General features: G+C 42.7%; 1 protein-coding gene across 8 annotated transcripts in view; it reads right to left on the bottom strand.

Annotated features, from left to right (window-relative positions):
• MARK3 (microtubule affinity regulating kinase 3) overlaps positions 1–22,397 on the bottom strand; it is a 139,462-nt gene that overhangs the window by 57,590 nt on the left and 59,475 nt on the right. For all 8 annotated transcript variants that reach the window (XM_089657230.1, XM_089657232.1, XM_089657234.1 and 5 more), the window contains exons 4-5: positions 7,467–7,515; positions 2,694–2,759 (exon numbers count right to left, since the gene is read on the bottom strand). In XM_089657230.1, coding sequence (XP_089513356.1) covers positions 2,694–2,759; positions 7,467–7,515 — 115 coding nt within the window. The remainder of the gene's footprint in view (positions 1–2,693; positions 2,760–7,466; positions 7,516–22,397) is intronic.

Here is a 22,397-nt window from a genome sequence, read left to right as displayed (position 1 = left end):
CCCTTTGAGGACCAAGGGACGTATTTGTCCCATGTTTTTAATTGCATGTATCATCTGATTAAGAACTTAAAACTTTTTTTTTTTTTTTTTTGGTTTGAGTCAAAATAGTAGTTCTGATCAACAAACAACAAATGGATCTAGCTTTTTGCCAATTATTTCATGAAATGGCTTAGTTACAGCAACTGAAGTGTACGAACTTTAAAAACAAAAAATTTGATTCTTTTGGCGCTCCAAAATCTTACGGTCCTCAAAGGGTTAACCGCTTCTCGACTGTGCTATAGCAGAACTAATGCTACAGGGCTGCGCAAAAGCGCACGCGCGCACACACAGGTTATAAACGCCTCAGTTAATGAATGAAGATAATGCCTCAGTTTACCAATTTTTTGCGCAATATGAGATGTATGTCGGTGTTGATTTTTAAATGCAATTGCTGGATTTTTCTTCTCTTCAGCTCATAGCTCTATAGCTCATAGAGCTGTCACTTTGGAGTTAAAGGAAGCTTCGTTTCTTTTAAGAAACTAAAAAGAAACATGGATTCTTTTAACTTGGGGAAATAAACTAAATAGAGACTCTCTTTTAGCTGGGGGGAAAGTGACAGCTGAATCTCTGAGCTATAGTGGACAAAAAAAAAAAAAAAAGCGGTATTTACATTTAAAAACCAGCACCATAATAAATAAAAAAAACGGTGTGGGGTCCCCCTCCCATCCATACCAAGCCCTTCGAGTCTACTCCTACGCCAAAAGTTAAAGAATGGACCCTTATCCGAGCATGATCCGGCAGATCAGGAAAGGGGGGGTAACGAACAAGCGAACGCCCGCCCCCTTTCCTGACCTGCCGGGCTGCATGCTCAGATAAGGGTCTGGTATGGATTTTGTGGGGGACCCCCCACACCATTTTTCTTTTAAATTTTGGCGTGGGAATTCCCTTCAAAATCCATACCAGACCGGAAGGGCTTGGTATGGATGGGAGGGAGGCCCTCACGCCATATTTTTATTTTTTTTTTTTTTAATTGCCGGAAATTCTTTTACATTCAGCTGTCAGTGGGGAACCCCGCTGACAGCTGAAACATTGACACATGGTTGTCACTACTAAAATACCGCATGACTCGATAAAATAACTCATGCAGTATTTTAGTAGCGTTTACTTTTTTCTGATCTCAGGAACGGATTAATTGGTTTTCAATGTATTCCTATGGGAAACGGCATTTCGGTTTACAAATTATTTATACACACACACATCACTGACCTAATATCCAAGTACCGCCCAGCACGCACACTCCGCTCCTCACAAGACCTCCTTCTCTCTAGTTCCCTGGTCTCCTCCTCCCATGCCCGAATCCCAGGACTTCTCCAGGGTGTCACCCATCCTCTGGAACTCCCTGCCCCAACCCATCAGATTATCACCTACTCTCCTCTCCTTTAGGCGCACCCTGAAAACCCTTCTCTTCAGGGAAGCCTACCCCACCCCCTGCTAACTTGCCGACCTCCTCCACTCTTCCTACCACTCCATCCCCCACAGCTATCTCCTCCTGTGCCACCATCCCCTCCCTCCTAGATTGTAAGCTCAAAAGAGCAGGGCCCTCGATCCCCTCATGTTTTGCATTGTATTGTTATTGTTCTGTCACATGTTCTGTCCCCCTTTTTAATGTACAGCGCTGAGTGAACTATTGGCGCTTTATAAATACTGTATAATAATAATATATACACACACACACACACATACGTTATTCTGAATTTCTGGGTAGGGGGAGCACGCGCCGCCCTACCCGCACCACCATTGGCAGCTACAGCTGTCAATCACCGGATCCCGGCCGGAGATTCCCAGCTAGCACCCAAATATCACTGAGGAACATTGACAGGGGAGAGGTCTGTATGTAAACAATTCAGATCTCTCCCGTCAGCGCCAGCATGCTGCTTTGTATTGCTCTGCATAGCAGAGCAATAGAAAGCAGCATGCTTACATAGTAAAACAGCACATAACATGAAACACAAACAGCACACAGTTAACCTTTTGATCACCCCAGATGTTAACGCCTTCCTGCCCAGTGCCATTAGTACAGTGTCAGTGCTTTTTATTAGCACTGATCACTGTATTAGTATCACTGGGGATGTCAGTGGCAGGTAGTCAGTTCCCCCCAGTGTCAGAATGCCCACCACAGTCCAACTGATCGCCGCCATTACTAGTATAAAAAAAAAACAAAAACAAAAAAAACAATTCTATTATATATACACCGCCATTTGTAGACGCTTTAACTTTCACGTAATCCAATTAATTTACATGTATTGGGATTTTTTTTTTCTTAGCAAAGACATGTAACAGAACACATTTCGGCCTAGATTTATGACGAAATTTGATTTTTAAAATTTTTTTTACTGGATATGTTTTATAGGAAAAAGACAAAAATAATTTAAACAAAAAAAGACCAACAATTTTTTTATTTATAGTGCAAAAAATAAAACACACAGAGGCAATCAAATACCACCTAAAGAAAGCTTCATTCGTGGGATGAAAAAAGGACAACATTTTAATTGGGTGTAGTGTTGCATGATCGCGCAATTCTCAGTTAATGTAATGCAGCACTGTATTGCAAAAAACAAATTGCCTGTTGAGGGGGGGTTAAATCCTCTGGAGGGCAAGTGGTTAAAACATGTCTGCTATCAAAGCCCAGGCTCATATTAACTTGTTGTACTCACCGCCACTCGCATATTCCATTATCAAGTAGAGCGTTTTCTCAGTTTCAATAACTTCAAATAATTTAACTGCATAGGAGAGAGAAAGAAATAAAACCCATTACATTTTTTTTTTTACTACTGGTCTGCAAAGACAGTTCAGATAAATAAAGTGTTGCACAACACAAGATCAATCGTTTCCAGCTGTTTAGAGAACCAAACTATAGGAAACAAGCAATTTTTTTTCTCCTAGATCTCCACGACAGTGCAAAATCCAACAATACAGAATCCAGGCGTGGAGGTTGGGGGTAATGAGCTTGCAGCCAGCAGTAATACAGAAGACAAAGCAAAGATATGCAGCATCCGGGGACTTAACTAAACCTACAGGGAAACTATGAGTAAGGGGTTTTAATGAATCCCCTATGTTTCCAGAATGGGATTTCCAGGAAACACTGAACACATATGTAAGGCCATAAACTATGCTCACTACATTAGCATTTAAAAATAATGGAGGCAGTTGTACATACAACTCATACAGAAGGGAACGGTTTGGAAACAGAACGACCAAAGTCCTGATGACTACATTTAAAAGGGGCAATGTGTAGTAACTCACAGCAGCCAATCACAATTCTTTGGCCACTCTTATTTACAATATCTAAAATTAAATCTGACTGGCTGTTCTGGGCTCCATAGCATGTTGTTGCTCTTTCAATTAACTTATTAAACACCACTTACTTGGATGTAAACACTAAGAATGATTTAGCATTTAGGTTTTATTATGGGCAGCACAGTGGCTAAATGGTTAGCACTTCCGCCTGGCAGTACTAGGGTTGTTGGTTCAAATCCCAACCACAGCACCACCTGTCTGCAGTTTGCATGTTCTCCCTGTGCCTGCGTATGTTTCCTCCGGGTACTCCGGTTTCCTCCCACATTCCAAAGACATGCTGCTAGGTTAATTGGATCCTGTCTAAATTGGCCCTAGCATGTGTATGTATGAATGTGAGTTAGGAACTTTAGATTGTATACCCCTTAAGGGTTAGGGACTGATGTGAATGGACAATATATATGTAACAGGGGCGGACTGACCATTTGGAAACTCGGGCACTGCCCGAGGGCCCGAGGTCAGTAGCGAGCCCCCCTGAGATGCCCCTGGTACCTTTTTCATAGGCTTTTTTGAGTATGGGCAAGGACACAGGGGCCCTATGATCCCTTATTGCCCGGGGGCCCCATGAGTTGTCAGTCCGCCCCTGATATGTAAAGCGCTGTGTAAATTGACAGTGCTATACAAGTACCTATAATAAATAAATTACTTTTATTCCCCCTTAGTTTCCTCTCAGTTCCGCTGACCTTCTGCAGTACTTCCATCTACATAAACCTCTGTGATGGCTGCATGACATCAGGGTGAGTTTCCCAACGATGACAGCAGCGGACCATTCCTGTGTATTGTATGTTGAAATTGTTACTTTGTGCTGCTGTGTGTTCACCGCGTCACAAAGACTTCTGATAGAGACTACCATTGGAAGACAAGGACAGAACATTGTCACCCTATAACAGACGTGTCTGCACAGAGACCATCTTGTCAGGATCACCAGGAATTATTTGAACTGAAAATATAGACAACTTTTGAAGTTGTTTTAACATGTGAAATCTTCAATGAGGTTTTAACATGTGAAATCTTCAATGAGATTTTAATGACTGGGTATACATATCCTTAATGGTCAGCCTACCCTAAAGTAATTTCAGCTCTTTAAAAGCCTTCCAGATCTTTCATCTCAGAGACCAGGGGTCTCCCATCAAGAATTCAGCAGAAATGTGATTCCCACTATGGCCGTAGGGTTACAGTACTTGGGCAAGTCAGGAATTCCAATTAGGACTGTTTATTTCAGGTACTTATACAGCGCTGTCAATTTACAGTGCTTTACACATATATTGTACATTAACATCAGTCCCTAACCCTCAAGGGGCGTACAATCTAAGGTCTCTCACTCACATTCAAATATACACATAATAGGGACAATTTAGACAGGAGCCAATTAACCTACCCAGCATGTCTTTGGTATGTGGGAGGAAACCAGAGAAAACCCACACAGGCACAGGGAAAACATGCAAACTCCAGGCAGGTAGTGCCATAGTTGGATTCAAACCAACGGTAGTGCTGCCAGGCGGAAGTGCTAACCACTTAGCCCTGTGCGCCCATTAAGAATTCAGCATAAATGTGAAGCCCACCGTTACAACAGGGTAACCGAACTTTGGTATGTCAGGAATCCTGATTAGGACTGTTAACAAAAACATTAACGATCAATGGCAAAGAACAGAATTGACTGCTAAACACATGAAACAATTGGCTTCCTATGGCATAAGCTACATAAGTAGTATGTAGTAGCTATCAAAACATACACTACCACTTGCTACAGGTGTAGCTTACAACACGGGGAGCTATTTTTCTCATTCATATAGCAATCAAGTTTCTTGACTAAGCAACTAATAATCGCAGCTCCAGCAAAGCAAGAATATTTAAGACCGCTTCAGAATGTGTGCCTTCAGCAATGGAAGTTTCCATTTTCTATCCTGACATATTACATTTAACTTAATAATCACATGTCTAGAAATTAGATTTTTGTTCTGCCCATAAAATCCTTTGCACTGGAGTTCATTGACGGACACAGTCAGTTTTTTAGATCTTGACAGGGTTGCTTATGCCACCTGCAGAAGCAGGACGCTAGGTGTAACAAGAAAAATACACTTGGAACAGCCCTGCTGGTGGCCAAACTCCCCCCCATATCACGAATATACAGGACAGTTAGTAAATCAGCAGAATTGAGAATAAACCGGAACCGAGACAGAAAGAAAAAAATAAAAAATAGGGAGGGGTTCTCTGTCCTTCAATGATCACAGACAAAAGGAATTTATGGTAAGTACCATATTTTCTCTTCCATTCATTGAATAACAAAACCATATATTTAGATCTTGACAGATGGGATGTCCCAAAGTAGTGCCAGAGACAAAAGGGTGAGCTCAGAATTAAAAAAAAAAAAAAAAAAAAAAACCAAAGACAAACAAACAAACTGCAGAACTCAAACTGTTTCCTCCAAATTTTTCCAACCAAAACTGCCACCCACAGAAGCAGCCACATCAACCTTGCAGAACTTGGTAAAAGTGTGAACAGATGACCAGGTAGGTGCCTTGCAAACCTAAACAACAGAAGCCGACAGGTGAAAGGTGAAGAGACACTCAGCGCCCTGGTTCAATGAGAAGAAAACTGTAATCAGAGGTTCTACAAGGGAAGAAAACTGTAATCAGAGATTCTACAAGGGGAGAAAACTGTAATCAGAGGTTCTACAAGGGCAGAAAACTGTAATCAGAGGGTCTACAAGGGCAGAAAACTGTAATCAGAGGTTCTACAAGGGCAAAAAACTGTAATCAGAGGGTCTACAAGGGCAGAAAACTGTAATCAGAGGGTCTACACGGGCAGAAAACTGTAATCAGAGGTTCTACAAGGGCAAAAAACTAATCGGAGGGTCTACAAGGGCAAAAAACTGTAATCAGAGGGTCTACAAGGGCAGAAAACTGTAATCAGAGGTTCTACAAGGGCAAAAAACTGTAATCAGAGGTTCTACAAGGGCAAAAAACTGTAATCAGAGGTTCTACAAGGGCAGAAAACTGAACCATTGTCTGACAAATCTACCTGGAAACAGTAGATGATGCCGCTTGTCCCTTCCTGGGGCCATTTTTGACTATGAACAAGGAAAACAAACAAAAACTAAGCTCTATGTTGCATATGGAGGGTTTGGCCACCAACAGGGGCCACCCCAAAGGGAGTTTTTATTTCTGCTGCGCCTAGTATCCTGCTCCTGCAGGTGATGAAATCAAACTCATCCATCAAGTTCTAAAGATTTGGCTTCATCCATCAATGAACGGAAGAGAAAATATAAATATGCAATACACAAAACAACTTGTAATTCAAAACGAAGATCTAAAAGACCCTGAAGGTTTCAAATAGGAGCTTCATTAAGGTCAGACACTTAATCGAAAAAGTAAATAAATAAAATGAAGATCTGTAAGCTGGTCACACTCAGAAGATTCTTTTGATATAACATACATTTTGGGTTTTTATTTTTTTTTTTGCTTTAAAAAGGCAATATTAAAAGGTTCATTTTATTTGGTTTAAAACAACAAACACGCTAAAGTTTCCTGCTATGTGCAATGGTTTTGCACAGAGCAGCCTTGATCCTCCTCTTCTCAGGTCCCCTGCCGGTGCCCTGGCTCCTCGCCCTACTGAGTGCCCCTATAGCAAACCTGTGTGTCCACAAAACACACAGAGCAAGACTCAGCCATGTCCCCCGCCCATCACTGGCTCTGACTGAAAGCAGCAGGAGCCAATGGGGAACAAGACAGCCGAGAGATCCTTAGCTCTTTTGCACATCGCTGGATTGAGATCAGGCTCAGTTATTTATTTGGGACAGTTGCTGGGGAGCTGCATGCAGAAGTTTTTAACCTTTTTCTTCCTTTACAACCACTGTATAGTTTCACGGAGTAACCATTCATTCATGGCATCACACAGCAGAGTGGTGCATTGAGCTGTTGGGAAGTGACATACAGAGTAATACAATGTGCTGTGGAGAATCAGAGACAAACTGAAATGAACATTATAACCCTTGGAGGAACAACTGCTCCCCATGATACTCAAAGTGTTCTAATGTATGTGATGGATTCCCAATTGCAAATGGTTTCTTCAATGTTGAGATGGCAGCTTCCACCTGAGGCTTCTCACACAAGCACTGTGCTATGTACACTCACCTATATTAGGATGATTTAAAATCTTCATTATTCGTACTTCCCTGAATAGCTGAAAGGAGAAAATAAAAAAACATTCAAAAAACAGAACCAATGAATTTGGAAATATACTCTGCATCACAAAGATTATATGTATAAACAAGATACAAAAGATAAAGAATTCCCCATATAGTACAGTACTAATATTCCATGTGATTCCATGTGTTGATAAAATGTAAAATTTCCACTCAAAAGGTGTTTTTTATAAACGTTCACAAAGATACATTTTAAGTAGAGCAGGTGGTGGCTTTCTTTTATGGTTATGTGAATATCTCCATGAACACAATTTCAATGCAGCGAGGATGGGGTTGAGTGTTATTACAAAAATTATATGATGGTCAGAAAGCCACTGTTCATTGTCAAAGTTTAATGAAGGACAGAAAAGATGTCGCTGGCCAATTACAAGCCTGAAACACTGGCCACATAGAAAATTTGGACAAGATTGTTGAATAAGGTCTTCCCAGACATGCTACAACCCTCCCTGTACACCCCCCCAGGGCTTCTTCCCCTGCACCCCAAACATGCTACAACCCTCACTGTACACCCGCCCAGGGCTTCTTCCCCTGCACCCCAAACATGCTACAACCCAGCACTGTACACCCCCCCAGTGCTTCTTCCCCTGCACCCCAAACATGCTACAACCCAGCACTGTACACCCCCCCAGGGCTTCTTCCCCTGCACCCCAAACATGCTACAACCCGCACTGTACACCCCCCCAGGGCTTCTTCCCCTGCACCCCAAACATGCTACAACCCGCACTGTACACCCCCCCAGGGCTTCTTCCCCTGCACCCCAAACATGCTACAACCCGCATTGTACACCTAGGGCTTCTTCCCCTGCACCCCAAACATGCTACAACCCGCACTGTACACCCCCCCAGGGCTTCTTCCCCTGCACCCCAAACATGCTACAACCTGCACTGTACACCCCCCCAGGGCTTCTTCCCCTGCACCCCAAACAAGCTACAACCCACACTGTACACCTAGGGCTTCTTCCCCTGCACCCCAAACATGCTACAACCCGCATTGTACACCTAGGGCTTCTTCCCCTGCACCCCAAACATGGTACAACCCGCACTGTACACCCCCCCATGGCTTCTTCCCCTGCACCCCAAACATGCTACAACCCCGCACTGTACACCCCCCCAGGGCTTCTTCCCCTGCACCCCAAACAAGCTACAACCCGCACTGTACACCCCACCAGGGCTTCTTCCCCTTCACCCCAAACAAGCTACAACCCACACTGTACACCTAGGGCTTCTTCCCCTGCACCCCAAACATGCTACAACCCGCACTATACACCTAGGGCTTCTTCCCCTGCACCCCATACATACTACAATCCCCACTGTACACCCCCAGGACTTCTTCCCCTGCACCCCATACATACTACAATCCCCACTGTACACCCCCAGGACTTCTTCCCCTGCTCCCCATACATACTACAACCCCCACTGTACACCTAGGGCTTCCTCCCCTGCACCCCATACATACTACAACCCCAATAGTAAACCCCCAGGACTTTCTTCCCTGCTCCCCATACATACTACAACGCCCACTGTACACCCCAGGGCTTCCTCCCTTGCTCCCCATACATGCTACAATCTACACTGTACCCCCCCTCCCCGGGCATTTTCCCCTACATGTACAATGTACAACCAGAGCTTCTGCACCAACACATGCAACAATCCCCACTCTACACACCCAGGCCTTCCTGCCCTGCTTCCCATACATACGACAACTCCCACTGCACAACCACAGCTTCCGTGTCCCATACATGTTACAACCCTCAGTGTACACCCTGAGCTTCCTCCTCTGCTCCATCTACTCTGTGAAACATCTGACCTCAGTCAACATTGACAGCCAAGTTTTACTCGCAGCTCTACAGTAGGAGTGCTCAACCTTTTGAATAGCAAGTGCCACAATGAACTGTGGGGTTTTACATCTCCCAAACCACAAATGTAAACAAGCCCTTAATGTCCTGGGCCCCTAGAAGTCTGCTTTCTCACCGATTCGCTGCAGTATACCAAGGCCCGAAATTTCTATTGCATCTTGTGCATTCAGGCGTTTTGGTGCACTTTCACAAAACACACCAAACCCACGGGATATAATAGAAGTCTAAGGCTCAGAGCAGCTAACCCGCAGGTGCATTAGTGTGAAAGCAGACTAATAACCACCAATAATAATAGGTGCTAATATGCCCTTTGCAGTGTATGTGATATCCATTACACTGACCTTTTCCAGCTTCTGCTGGTATCGCTCTCCAGGCTGCTAGGACGGTCCCAGGTGAAGTGCACTTGGAATCACTCTACCTGGGACAGGAGCTGATGCTATAGAGGAAGCATTGGCCTATGTGGCTCCTGCTCCCTCTGTGGCCGCTTGCTTACTCTGCTGCTCTGGGATGGCAGGTTGGCAACACATTCATCGTGATCTGGGCATGCTGACCCACCATCCTACAGCATGGGCTTCCCCATGGGTTTGAGGTCAGGGGCCACATCAGAGGACTTCAGGGGCCACAGGTTGAGCACCCCTGCCCTATAATACTGTCCTTTATGCCTCCACCTAGCAGCTACATAAAAGGTTATGTAGGGAGTAGAGCGAAGGGGCTGAGGAGCTGGGCCACCACAGAGTGTAATTAGACAATCCCATAAAATGAGGGATATGACGTGAAAGTATTTATTTATTTCAGGTACTTCTATAGCGCCGTCAATTTACGCAGCGCTTAACATATATATTATACATTCACATCAGTCCCTAACCCTCAAGGGGTGTACAGTCTAAGGTCCCTAACTTACATTCATACATACACATACTAGGGACAATTTAGACAGGATCAAATTAACCTACCAGCATGTCTTTGGAGTGTGGGAGGAAACCGGAGTACCCGGAGGAAACCCACGCATGCACAGGGAGTACATGCAAACTCCATGCAGGTGGTGCCATGGCTGGGATTCGAACCAACGCCCCTAGTACTGCCAGGCGAAAGTGCTAACCATTTAGCCACTGTGCTGCCCAAAGTATGATGTGGATGTGCTTGGCAAATTACTTTTCCTATAGAAGGCAAATTTGCTAGTAAGTCAGTCAAAATGTTAATGCAAAGGAAAAACACTACAAATATACATTTTAACATTCTTGACTTTTCTGTGTTTTTACCTGCAATTTAGGTCGATGACAGGGTGTTTTAGGAATGACGTGTGTGGGCATCATTGAATAAGCTTCAATCACCCTCAGCAAACATCAGCAAACTCTGTACACTTGACAAAAGTTCAAAAGACAACATCTGGCTATGCAACAAGGCGCACAAAGAATGAGATCTTTAGTAACTTCAAGAAGTCGGACTTCGCTGTTCATCAGCCCAGACCAGGTTGTGCTTTGCAGCACTTTGCCTTGTTAAATACGGTCATGTTTTGGGTTTTGTGTCCCTCTACATCAGACAAGAACTCATGTCACACAAACCATAAAATTCCAAGCTGCACATTCCCTCGGACTGGAAGGAAACAAGTCTTACAGCTTATAGGAGATCAGCATTCTTCTCAGCAATTATAAAGGACAAATGACATTCACATTGTGAAAGAACTGCACAACCAGGCTGAATTAGCCACTAAATTTAGAACAAAAATTATCATCTCCATTAACTGTCAGCTGATTGATGCAAGATCTAAATTATAAATGAGATGCCCGACTTCCTACCCCGCCCAGAAGCCTGAAAGCTGGCGCAGCTACGACCTGTGATACTGCAGACTAAGCCATGCACGCCAACTGGGACCTATCCTCATACGTATCAATAAAAGGAAATACTGACCCAAGAGTGCTCACCTCTACATTTAAAATCTGTAACAGATAATAAAAATGACCACTCAATCCAGTATAGAATTCACTGAAAAACAAAGGATTCAATGAAAAAGAAGTTTAAAAAGTCCATGCAGATTTAAATAAATACAGCCAGGTTCTGTCTCGATTTTAGCACCAAAAAAGGTGCAGTCATTGATAATCCCCCCTCAATGTTGTTTTACTGAAAGCATTCAGCCGAACAGAGCCCTCTTCCAAATCAGATACAGCCACTGCTCCAGTATTCAAACAGCCGACGCCAAAGGCTGCCAAAATATAATAGCCACAGTGGGAGATTCGTCATTTCGTGCAGTTTAGCATACATGGAGGTTCAGCCAACAAAATCCTTGTGTGTAAGGCCAGATTCACACTTTGGATTGAAGCTATGAGCAATAAAAAAAAATAAATAAATGTAATTTATATCTTATCAGGGATGTGCACTTTATATCACCCGATGTCTGTTACATGTAGTTCCGGGCCATTAGATTTTTTTTATTTATTTTTTTTTACATTCAGCCATGATGAAAGGGCAAGCAGCAAGGCTTACTTGTCAGGTGGAAGCAGTCGGGTGGTTGTGCTACAGCCCGATTGCTTCCACACACTGCACTAAAGTGCCAAATTTAAGGTTTGCCATGTTGGGTATCTATTTCCTCAGTGCAACCTCATCTTTTATATTTTATCAAAACAATTGGGTAATTTATTGCATTTTTGTGCCCTAAAATTAACTTGTGTGTTTACTGAAAGTTTGCATTTCCTAGACCTTTGCGGTAATATCGTGTGTATAGATAAGTTAGTGCAGCCCTAAAATTATAATTCCAATCAAAGAAATAAATAAAAAATATATAAGACGATAAACTGGTAATAAAAGTTCAGTATAAATGACAGTCTGTGTGACTCTAAGGTGCCAGGTGACTGGTTAAATTCAGTGGTGGTGCTCTGTGAAAAATGGCAGAATTACACACTCACCAGATGCGCAATAGTTATACGCATTAAGTATCACATCCAGAGTTTCCTCATCAGATATGGGTCTGGTCAGGGTTAAGGTGGTCCTCCCTCAGGGTAGTAGTCAGCAAATGCCCAGTAACAAATTACTCAGATCCAGGTAACCAGAGGTCCCTTTAAGGGATGGGTAGAAGAGGCTGCCTGCTTACAGGATAACTTCCTTCTCTGGATAAGACTGATGGATAGGCAACTGGATCACCAAAAACAGGCTCTGCAAATAAATACTCCTTGCTATCTGCTAGTCTAGTCCAATGTTGTATATCCGGAGACAGTGGTGATAGTACCTTCTCGTGCACTCCCCGGCTCCGCCGCTCCCCTCTCCTTCCCTGTCAGGCGGGAGCTTTGTGTGACATAAAAAAAATTGGAACTACCACCATTTCATTCTCTAGGGTGTCTGCTTTCAGAAAATGTTTTCTGGGGTTATGTAATCTTCAGGCCTAAAGTGACTGTTTTTAAACGTGTGCAAAAAACGCAACAGGCCTCTGGCAATGAAAGGGATAAAGGATAAGTTCACTTTTGAGAACATTGAGTTACATTTTCCATCGGTTTTTAGGGTGGAACATGAAACGTTCCCTCTCCTGCAGCGGCTCGGCTATCCAAGCCCTCTGGGACAGCAGTATGGGGAGAAGTTCTCCAAACCCGCTGTCGCTTTTTGAAAAGAGCATGGCTGTGCGGGGCTCCACCCACAGGCTGCGTCATCCACTCAGAGTTCTGTAAACAAATCAACTACAAGTATAGACATCCTTTGGGGATGTCGGCTTGTAGTTCTCAATGAACTACCACGGCGCTGGTGAGCGTTCTGGAAGTTCATCGATTCTTCTTGTCAGTGTGAAACTGCCTGCGTGTACAATGTACGGACAAACAAATTACAATGACAGTCTGCAGAAATACAACATTTATACCCACAATCTGCTGATTGCTGGTGCAATACTTTCCAGACTCCTAAGGAAAAAAAAAAGTGCAATTTTTTACCTGCAAAAACAAAAGAAAAATTATGTGTATTTATTTACTAAAAGGTGAACTTATCCTTTAAATGGAGAGGACACTGGAGCTTGATTTGGCTGCTCAGCATGCGCTTGTACTGAGCACTCAAGTGCTTCAGTGTGTGAGGATAACCTGAAGGAATCATTTTTTTTTTCCTTATTGCGGCCAGCGCCTTATTTACTCGTTCAACCGATGCGCTTCTGCTGTGCGTAAAGAGAGCCCAACACTCCCCTTTCCTGACAAGCACCCAATCGGTGCTCTTACACTGCAAGGTCTCTCCCCTCCCTGCTAGTCCCTGGATACGGTGTTGGGAGAAATTGCCCGATGCCCAGGACATGAAGTTCTGGGTGCTGGGCAGGTAGTTTTTTTTTGTTTTTTTCCTTTAGCCCTGCTGCTCACCTGTCAGGTGAAAGCATTCGGGTAGCGGCGCTGCCGCCCAATTGCTTCCACACAGCCCAAGGCCCAGCTACCGAGAGGCCGCATATTTGCGTACGGTCGGCGTCAAGGGGTTAAAGCAGATTTAAATACGGTTTTGGTTAAAAGTTATATTTCTTTATCAGGACAAATAGACTGTTATGAAGGACAAGTAGATTGGGACACTGATTTAGTAGTTTTTTTAAAAATTGCAATACACACACACACACACACACACACACACACACACACACACACACATATATATATATATATATATATATATATATATATATATAGTGTGAGACATCGAGTATCAAAGTAGAACTTTCGTCAGAAGACTAAATCCTGCTAGAACACTTCAGGCTAGTCCATTTGGCAGGTACAGCAGGTGAAATAAGTATTGAACACATCACCATTTTTATCAGTAAATATATTTCTAAAGGTGCTAACGTCATGACATTTTTACCACGTGTCGGTAACAAACCATGCAATCCATACATACAAAAAAAATAAATAAATGAGTTCAGAAATTAAGTTATATGTAATAAAATGGAATGACACAGGGAAAAAAGTGTACAAAATCCTTTGTTGGTAATGACAGCTTCAAGACACCTCCTGTATGGAAAAACTATTCACATGCATTGCTTGGGTGTGATTTTGGCCCATTCTATCACACAGTCGTCAAATCTTGAAGGTTCCGTGGGCCTCTTCTATGAACTCTGAAGGGGGGGGGGGGGGCGCCCCTTCCTTTTCTGTCACATGTGGGAGGAGCTGTGGACACACCATACCTATAGTGGTGGGTATATGATGTGAAGTTAGGTTCCTGGTCTTTTGGCTCTGAGAAAAAGGGATTCCCTTGAAACGTGCTAGCACTGACCTGGTCCTATACAGCTCCTTTTCAGGTGTTACAGGGTCCATTGGGTCTCAACGTAAGTACATCATGTGGAGACACTTGGTTTTGCGACCATTTACTGTAAAGGTTGGGAGTATAATTGTATCCACTTTTTAATAAATTGATCCTTGGATAATGCACTAGGTCGGTGAGCTCTCCGTTTGTAGGTTTGCAGTCTAAAATGTACAGGCCAATCTACTGACAACCTAAGTTTTAATGCTGCTGAGGGGCTCTGGGCTTCAGCAAAATGGCAGCCTCCAGCAGGAAGAAAAACACAATGTTGGAGGTATTTTACAGCACACAAAAAAAAAAAATGCTAAAAAAAAAAAAAAAGTTTTTTTTTTTTTTTTTTTTAAATCAAGTTATTATGGGTAAAGTGCCATTTGAATTCAAGCTGAACCACAAAGCTTCCAGTAGGTCTGCTTTAAACAGGGCAGTGTGTAAATACCTAATCTCTAGACTTTGGCCTGAATTTGCGGAATTTATCACAATTTTTACTTTCAAAGCGTTTTTTCAAGCGAAACAATGATCTAGTGTCTGCTTGTAGGAATGGCTTCTGCCTGCCAGACCTTCACCAGTGAATCATCCCATCCTGCCCACACTGGTAGTTACCAAAACAACACCTTCTGTTTCCTCACATTAGCTTAAGAGGATGATTATTACTATCTAAGAGAGAAAAGAACAGCTCATCACAATCCCCTTCTTAGCACATATAACAAACCTATTAAAAAGAATAAATAAGGAGTGAATAAGTGCCGGAACACTTCTGAATCATATCAACAGGCAGGTAGATAAAACAGACGATAAAGCAGTGCTGAACGTACTCAATCCCTCTTATCAAAGTACCAACAAAGGCCACAAACATAAAATAGTGGCACAGATTTACTGCAAATTCTACCAAGATACGTACCGGACAAGTTGCGTCACCTGTAAAGGTCTATGCAAAGAGCGGACACCTCCGTGCCAGACGTTATCTGGAGTGTTCACAATATAGATAAGCTCTCAAAAACTAAAAGGTGCTAAATGCAACTTGCCATTACAATATGCTAAAAAGAAAAAAATATTCTCTCCCTCAATTTTTTTTTTAAGCTCAAAAAATACTGCAAAAAATACTGGATAAAAAATGCCGGTAAAAGCATGTTTTAGGAGTGTGAGCATTTTTACAGTTCTTGTAGGGGAAGGAAGAAAAAAAAAAAAGCTAGAAAAAAAGCTGTTAGGAGCATTTTCGTAGCGCTCAGGAAAGTTCAGTTTTTTTCTACTGGCAAATTGCTCCCAAAAATGAAAAAAAGTGCATCTGCTCCTAGAAGATGAAGCTCTAGCCTACAATAGTGCGGACACAGAGGACACTATTTGCTTCTAGGGGCAGGAAAAAAAACTAGCTGCTAGGAGCTTAAAGCAGAATTCCACTCACCCTGTCAAAAAAAAAACAAAAAAGTCAGTAGCTACAAAAACTGTAGCTGCTGACTTTTAAAAAATAGCCACTTACCTGTCCCTCGGTCCCGTGGTGTGTCCCCCACAGCCGTTTCACTGGCCGCCCTGTATTCCTGGAGGCCGGCATCTTCAGTATGGGCACATAGCTGTGACAGCTTGCAGCTTCACAGCCAGGTACCCACTGCGCATGCGCGAATAGCGCTGCACTTCGTGAATGGTCTGTAGTCTTCTGGGACCTGTCACGTGTCCCAAAAGACTACAGGGAGGGAAGGTGGACTACTTCCGTCTCCGATTGCCTAGGCAATCGGACCGGAAGTGGGAGCAGGTACCTGTCAAATTCGGGTACCCGCTCCCCAAAGGGGCCAATCCTTAAAGGGTAGCAGTCCTTAAAGTAGAACTTCCCCTTTTGGGTGGAGCTCCGCTTTAAAAATGAGCTAGTGTGCACGGAGCCTCAAGGATGAGATCTAAAGCATACAATTCTGTTTAATATTAGCATTGTAATAGTAATACTAGAAAAGCTACAATTTTTGAGGAAATTGTGTGAAGTGTTCTTGCCTCCACCAGTAGTCCACAACTGGAGTGGGCGGAGTAACTGGGTGGAGTGGCTTGTCACTCTGCTGGCTGCTCACACACCTGAGTTCCTATGGCAACTCACTCTATGACAAGGGCAGAGAAGAGCGGGTAAAAACAAACTGCTCCAACTTGCTCACTTCACTGGCGGTTGCCATCTTCAAAACGGTTGTAGTTTAAAAATTGTAAATCCTACACCAAAGAGCTTTATATTGTGAGAATCACAAGACCCAGACCTACATTTTGATGCATAGTATGTCTCTGAAATATTAAAAATGAAGGCACAGTCGCAGTTTAGAAATTGCCCTTCAAATTTGAGGTGGCTAGAATGGAGTTTCAATGAATGTCAATGGGCGGCGTGAGTTGCAAACAAATGGTCATATTGTGAAAACTATCAGGACTATGGCTTAGCCGTGGACATTTTTAGTGGCAGCCGGGATAGCTGAACGTTTTGATATAAGATTTGTGTAGGTGGGCTTGAAAATGAGGGAGTGATGGCAGTTTAGAAATCATGTCCTGATTTTTCAGCTCCCACTCTAGCTTTTGTCAGCTCCCACTCTAGTTTTGAACATTCCGCCATTCATTCCTATGGGACCAATTTCACCACAAAAACGCCGATATTTTGCGAACCATTCCGTGAAACGTTCCACAAAGTAATAGCACACCAATCGGGAACAATCCGCACGTTTCCGTATATTACTGTCTATGTAGTGTAAAAACTGTGGGAGGAGTTATGGTAGTAAATTTGGCTATAATACTAAGAATATATATGTGAGATAACAGGAAGTGGTCTTGCCATGCAAGAACACTTAATACAAATTGTTCCTTTTGACAACCCAACAAATGAAATGAACTGGAAAAATCTCCTTTCATGTTTTGAGTTCTGCCTGTCTGCCTCTTTCCACAACTTCCTGGATTCCCTGCATGCTTTGCAGCTGTGTACTTTTCGTTTCTAAGGACTACATATCCCATGGTACATTGCAGCCTGAAAGAAGGGATTCCTGTACTGACTCCACTTCTCAGCACCTCTGTAGTTCAGAAAGCAGGCTTTGTGAAATCTGTGACACAGCACTACCTACTCAGAGCAAAGCAACTATGTGTCACAGAATTCACGGAAGTAAACGTTTGCGGATCGTCACAAAGTAACTTTAGGAAATGATTACCATAAATAGGCTCTAAGCTCTGGTCCCAACAATGAAGTCTGCTGATCTGGATGACATTCACTGTGCAAGTTTCAAATGCACTCATACGTGATCACAATATCACATATTCCTATTTGTAGTAACTGCAAACTTGCAAAAAAAACTGTTGTGCAAATTTGTGCACTTGCTAACCCGACAAGATTTTAATATTATGTTAACAATTTAAGCAAAATTATTTTTGCGCCCATTTGTGCGTCTCAATCTAGCATCAAGGGGGGAGAATAAAGCTCTGCTCATGTTCATTTTGAGTTTTAGCATTCTGTCTTGTTACATAAAGTCACACTAATGTGATATTTTACTCATCAGACTTTTGTTGAGAAAAGCAGTAATAAAAACAAAAATTTAATGCAGCATTCAAATCATTAGTGGTGTCTGCATTTAGTCCTGCACTGAAATGAAAATTCTGTACCGAAAACCAAAAATTCAGGATGCACTTGTAAAAAAAAAAACATCCATCAGTTTTTGGCCATTTTTTTAATATATAAAAATTGCATTATATGCGACTTTTTAAAGAATAGGACTAAAATATAAATCAAGAAAAAATACAATCCAGTAACATAAACTGATTTTCATTGAAAGGAACACAAAAATTGTACAGAAAATAAAATATGCATAAAATAAAAAAAAACACAATTTTTAAAAACACAGATAACGCTATTTTCGGTGGCCAGCATATCAGTGCATCAGTCTTTTTTGTTTTGTTTTTTAGGCTTTTCCCCTTTTTTATCTGCTGATCTGGCCACTAACACACCTCCTGTTATAGAGTGCCCCGACTCTGGATAAAGACACAAAGGGGGCACCTTTGGACAGCAGCATTTTCAGTCTGGGGGGGGAAGGGAGTATTAGATGTGCCAGCAGATTTAGATACACAAATTATAGCCAAATGCCAACTCACACTGCAGTTACATAAGCAGCTATGAGATTGTTTTCTTTTGAGATAAAGGTTTTACATAAATACAAGATGATCACTGTAAGCACCCCTGAGAGTAGTAAATGGCTTGTCTCATTAGAGTTACATTTGCAGGAGAGCTTGTTCTGCTGGAAAACAGACTTACTGGCTGGATTGCCAAGTGAAAATAAAGGAAAAAGTCTTAGAAAAAAAAATAAAAAAAAGTTGTGCCATGAACATTTACAGGAAAATGCATCCACTGTCCCAAAAAAATAAATATTGTATAATATCCTAGAGTAGACATGAAAAACAAAACCTAAAAGATGTGGTGCATAACTGAGGTATCGCCAAAACAAAGAAAGGAAAAGAAACAAAAAAACACATGAAGACTTAAAGTGGTAGTAAAGTCCACTTTCATTTTTTCTTTTTAGGGGCCCCCAGGTGGGTTATGCCATAATGTACTAGTATGTACAGCATATTAATCCATTATAACAGACTTACCTGTCAAACCGAGCCCTCCAGCGCTGTGCTGTGACCAATCCGGCGGGTCCCAGGCGCTTCCATCTTCACCCGGTCTTCCTTCTGGGTTCTGTGCCTTCAGGCGATTTTATGATGTCACTCCTGCGCATGCACATGGGAGTCACATCGCAGTGGCACAGATCGGGACCGCAAAAGTGCACTTACGCGGCTCAGTGTACATGACAGCTGACAGGCAGGAGTCCTTTATGACAAAAGACACCAATAATGTCTCTTCTGTCATAAATTTCCTGTCAGCAATTATTTTTAAAAAGAAAGCCTACTACCACTTAGAGAAAAAAGGTCTGGGGACTCAAGTGGAACTTTTCCCCTCCACTATCGAACAGCGTCCAGGGTCAGCGATTGGCTGGATCAGAAATACCATGCGTTACCGCACTTTATATATTTTGCTTACCCTTCACGTGGAATAGAACACTGCAATGTGAATATTCCGTTATCTCACTAGTATCTATACAATTCAATGACGTTCATCAATATCGCTCCGGAATGAACACATCATTTGTGTCAAGAGATTGCACAAACTGCTGGCATCACTTGAAAATGCTTTTACTACATTTATACAAAGAACAATCTGTTTTCATAAACTGTGGGACTCATTTGCTCAAAAATCTCCTAATCTAATAATTGATGTAGACCGAGCTTTTCCACATTACCTCACTTCCTGCAGTACCCCATGTTCTGGAAATCTGCTCGGTCAGGCAAAAGCGAGATGAACAGCTTATAAAATATTAAAGAGACAATAAAGGAAGGCTGAAGACTAGAAGTGATTGCCTGCACATTTATTCCCCAATGCAACCTTTAAAAACTTGAGCAAGTGATATTTTCCATTGGTATGAAGCGGCCAAAAAGGGTTTTGTGAAGCAGCACTACAATGGCATCAGCAGTGCTGTTTCTCTATGAAAACTTTGGGCTGGCTGTTAAAGGGGACTTGTCAAATTCTACTACCAAATGCACACAGCAACACAGCCTAAAGCTAGAAATACACTGTACGAATTTTGGAAGCTACCAGCTGAAATTCGCTCAGTGAGCAGCCCTATCGGCCACCTCCTGTCCAACATTCCTCTAGCAAAACATTGAAGGAGACGGGTAGGAAATGGCTGGCTGAAAAGTGGCTGCATCCAGAGGCAGCTTCTGTTTGGGTATTTTGACAGCCAGTGGGGCAGGCTGTTCAAACACAATAGACATAATGTAAGATTCATCCATCTGCATTGTATATTATGGATGAGAGAATATTAGCTTTTTTTTTTTTTTTTTTTGCTCAGTCTGGGGGGGGGGGGGGGGGGGGGGGGGAAACACAAACATTAACGGATGGCCAGGTTAAAGTAGTTGTAAAGTTCAGCAAACACACATACATATATATAATTTTTTTTTTTTTTTTTAATTAAAAAACTTGCCAATAAGTTGTATTCCATCTTGCAATGCAGGTCATGTGATCGCTGTTTATTCCAGAGCAATTCACAGACCTGCGGGTGGGCGTGCACATATCTGGGCATGCACATCATTGCACGAAGTGATGCGACAATGAAATGCAATCTTACTGGGTGACATTACTTCATTTCCCCCTCCTTCCTTGACCAACAGCAGCTTCCACAGCCAATTCTCCTCTTCTTTGTGAAGGGAAGCGGTAAAGCACTCGTCACTCAAGGGAGGAGGTAGGGGGCATGGATTTACACTGACCACAAAGATGCAGACACAGTGTGCCTGTATGTAACAGCAGAATGACTAGGAACGTACAATGACCACGCTAGAATGGGTCGGCTGCCATGTTTAGCGTGGTCAGTTTACTACCAAGACTATAGGAACTGGCAGGATCACCCAGGTAATACAGCAGCACTAAAAGGCAAAAATGGAATAGTGATATTAAAAAGCCCATAGGGCCACCTTAAAGAGACAGAAAAAACAGTGTTTTAATTTTTCAAATTGGTCAACTACTGTAGATAACTATATGGAAGGAAAAGTGAGCGCCTGGAGTGAGTATGAATGAGCGACTATGCACATAAATGGGTAACCAATAACACTATAAAATGAGAACATCTAAAATAAAATCGTGCAGCGCTAAGAAAAAGGTTCCAAGTATAGTGTCCGAGACGGCAATAAATCAACTCCTATGTCCCAATAAAAGGGAGTGCAATGAATAAATATAAATAAATATATACATATAAATAAATGATCAAATAAATATATAAAAAGTTCCAATCGGGCGACTGTAGTGAATCTTGATCCGGCAAAAAGTGCTAAAGTGGTGTAGGTAATGCGCACTCACCAGACACACATATTAAATGCGCCTTATACAAATAAATCCAGATGTCATCTGATGGGGCCTGAAGCTGACAGCAGTGTGACTGGCCCTCTAGTGTTAAAGATGGCCGCCAGAGCTCCACATTACTCCGGCGGCATGACGTCACAGCGTGACTCCTCCTGATGCGCATCTTGTACAAACGCGTCCTCAGAGGGGGGTCACCAGGGATTGGATTCTACTTTACAGAAACATTACATCCCTTCTCCAGCAATTGCAGAAGCTGACCACATTCCTCAGAAAGTGGCTCAGTGCATGCATTTAGTCTGAAAGGTGTCCACCAATGGCATCTAATGCTACAGAAAAATAGTCTCAGGGATAGAAGTTGCAGGTTTCAGAACAACTTGACAGTAATGGGCAGGGGCAGACTGACAACTCATGGGGCCCCCGGGCAATAGGGGATCATGGGGCTCCTGTGTCCTTGCCCATACTAAAAAAAAAGCCTATGAAAAAGGTACCAGGGGCATCTCATGGGGCCCCCTACTGACCCCGGGCCCTCGGGCAGCGCCCGAGTTTCCAAATGGTCAGTCCACCCCTGGTAATGGGACCTCAAAAGGACGAAAAAAAAAAAAAAACATAGGTAAACAGAAGGAAGCCCTCAGTGTCCTCATCCAGGGTGGAATCCAGAATTACTGGGGATCACACAGTCTCCCAAGATAGAAGAGGAAAAAAAACACAAAAAACACCACACTAAGGTAGATCCTTCCCCTGGAAGGTATACCACATTAGCAATAGAAAAACTTCCCACATAAGAGGATTCATTATGGGCTCATTTTAAGCTGGAACATTTTAAAATTTGCCCATTGTTTTGGTCCTCACCAAGGTCATGACTCTGAAGGAGGTGAAGATCA

This window comes from Staurois parvus, unplaced genomic scaffold (assembly GCF_062004578.1).
Source record: "Staurois parvus isolate SC_StPar_1 unplaced genomic scaffold, SC_StPar_1.0 ptg000978l, whole genome shotgun sequence".
In the NCBI taxonomy this organism is placed as follows: Eukaryota; Metazoa; Chordata; class Amphibia; order Anura; family Ranidae; genus Staurois; species Staurois parvus.
Note: the sequence above shows the minus strand (reverse complement) of the source record. Positions and strands in the feature narration are given on the sequence as shown.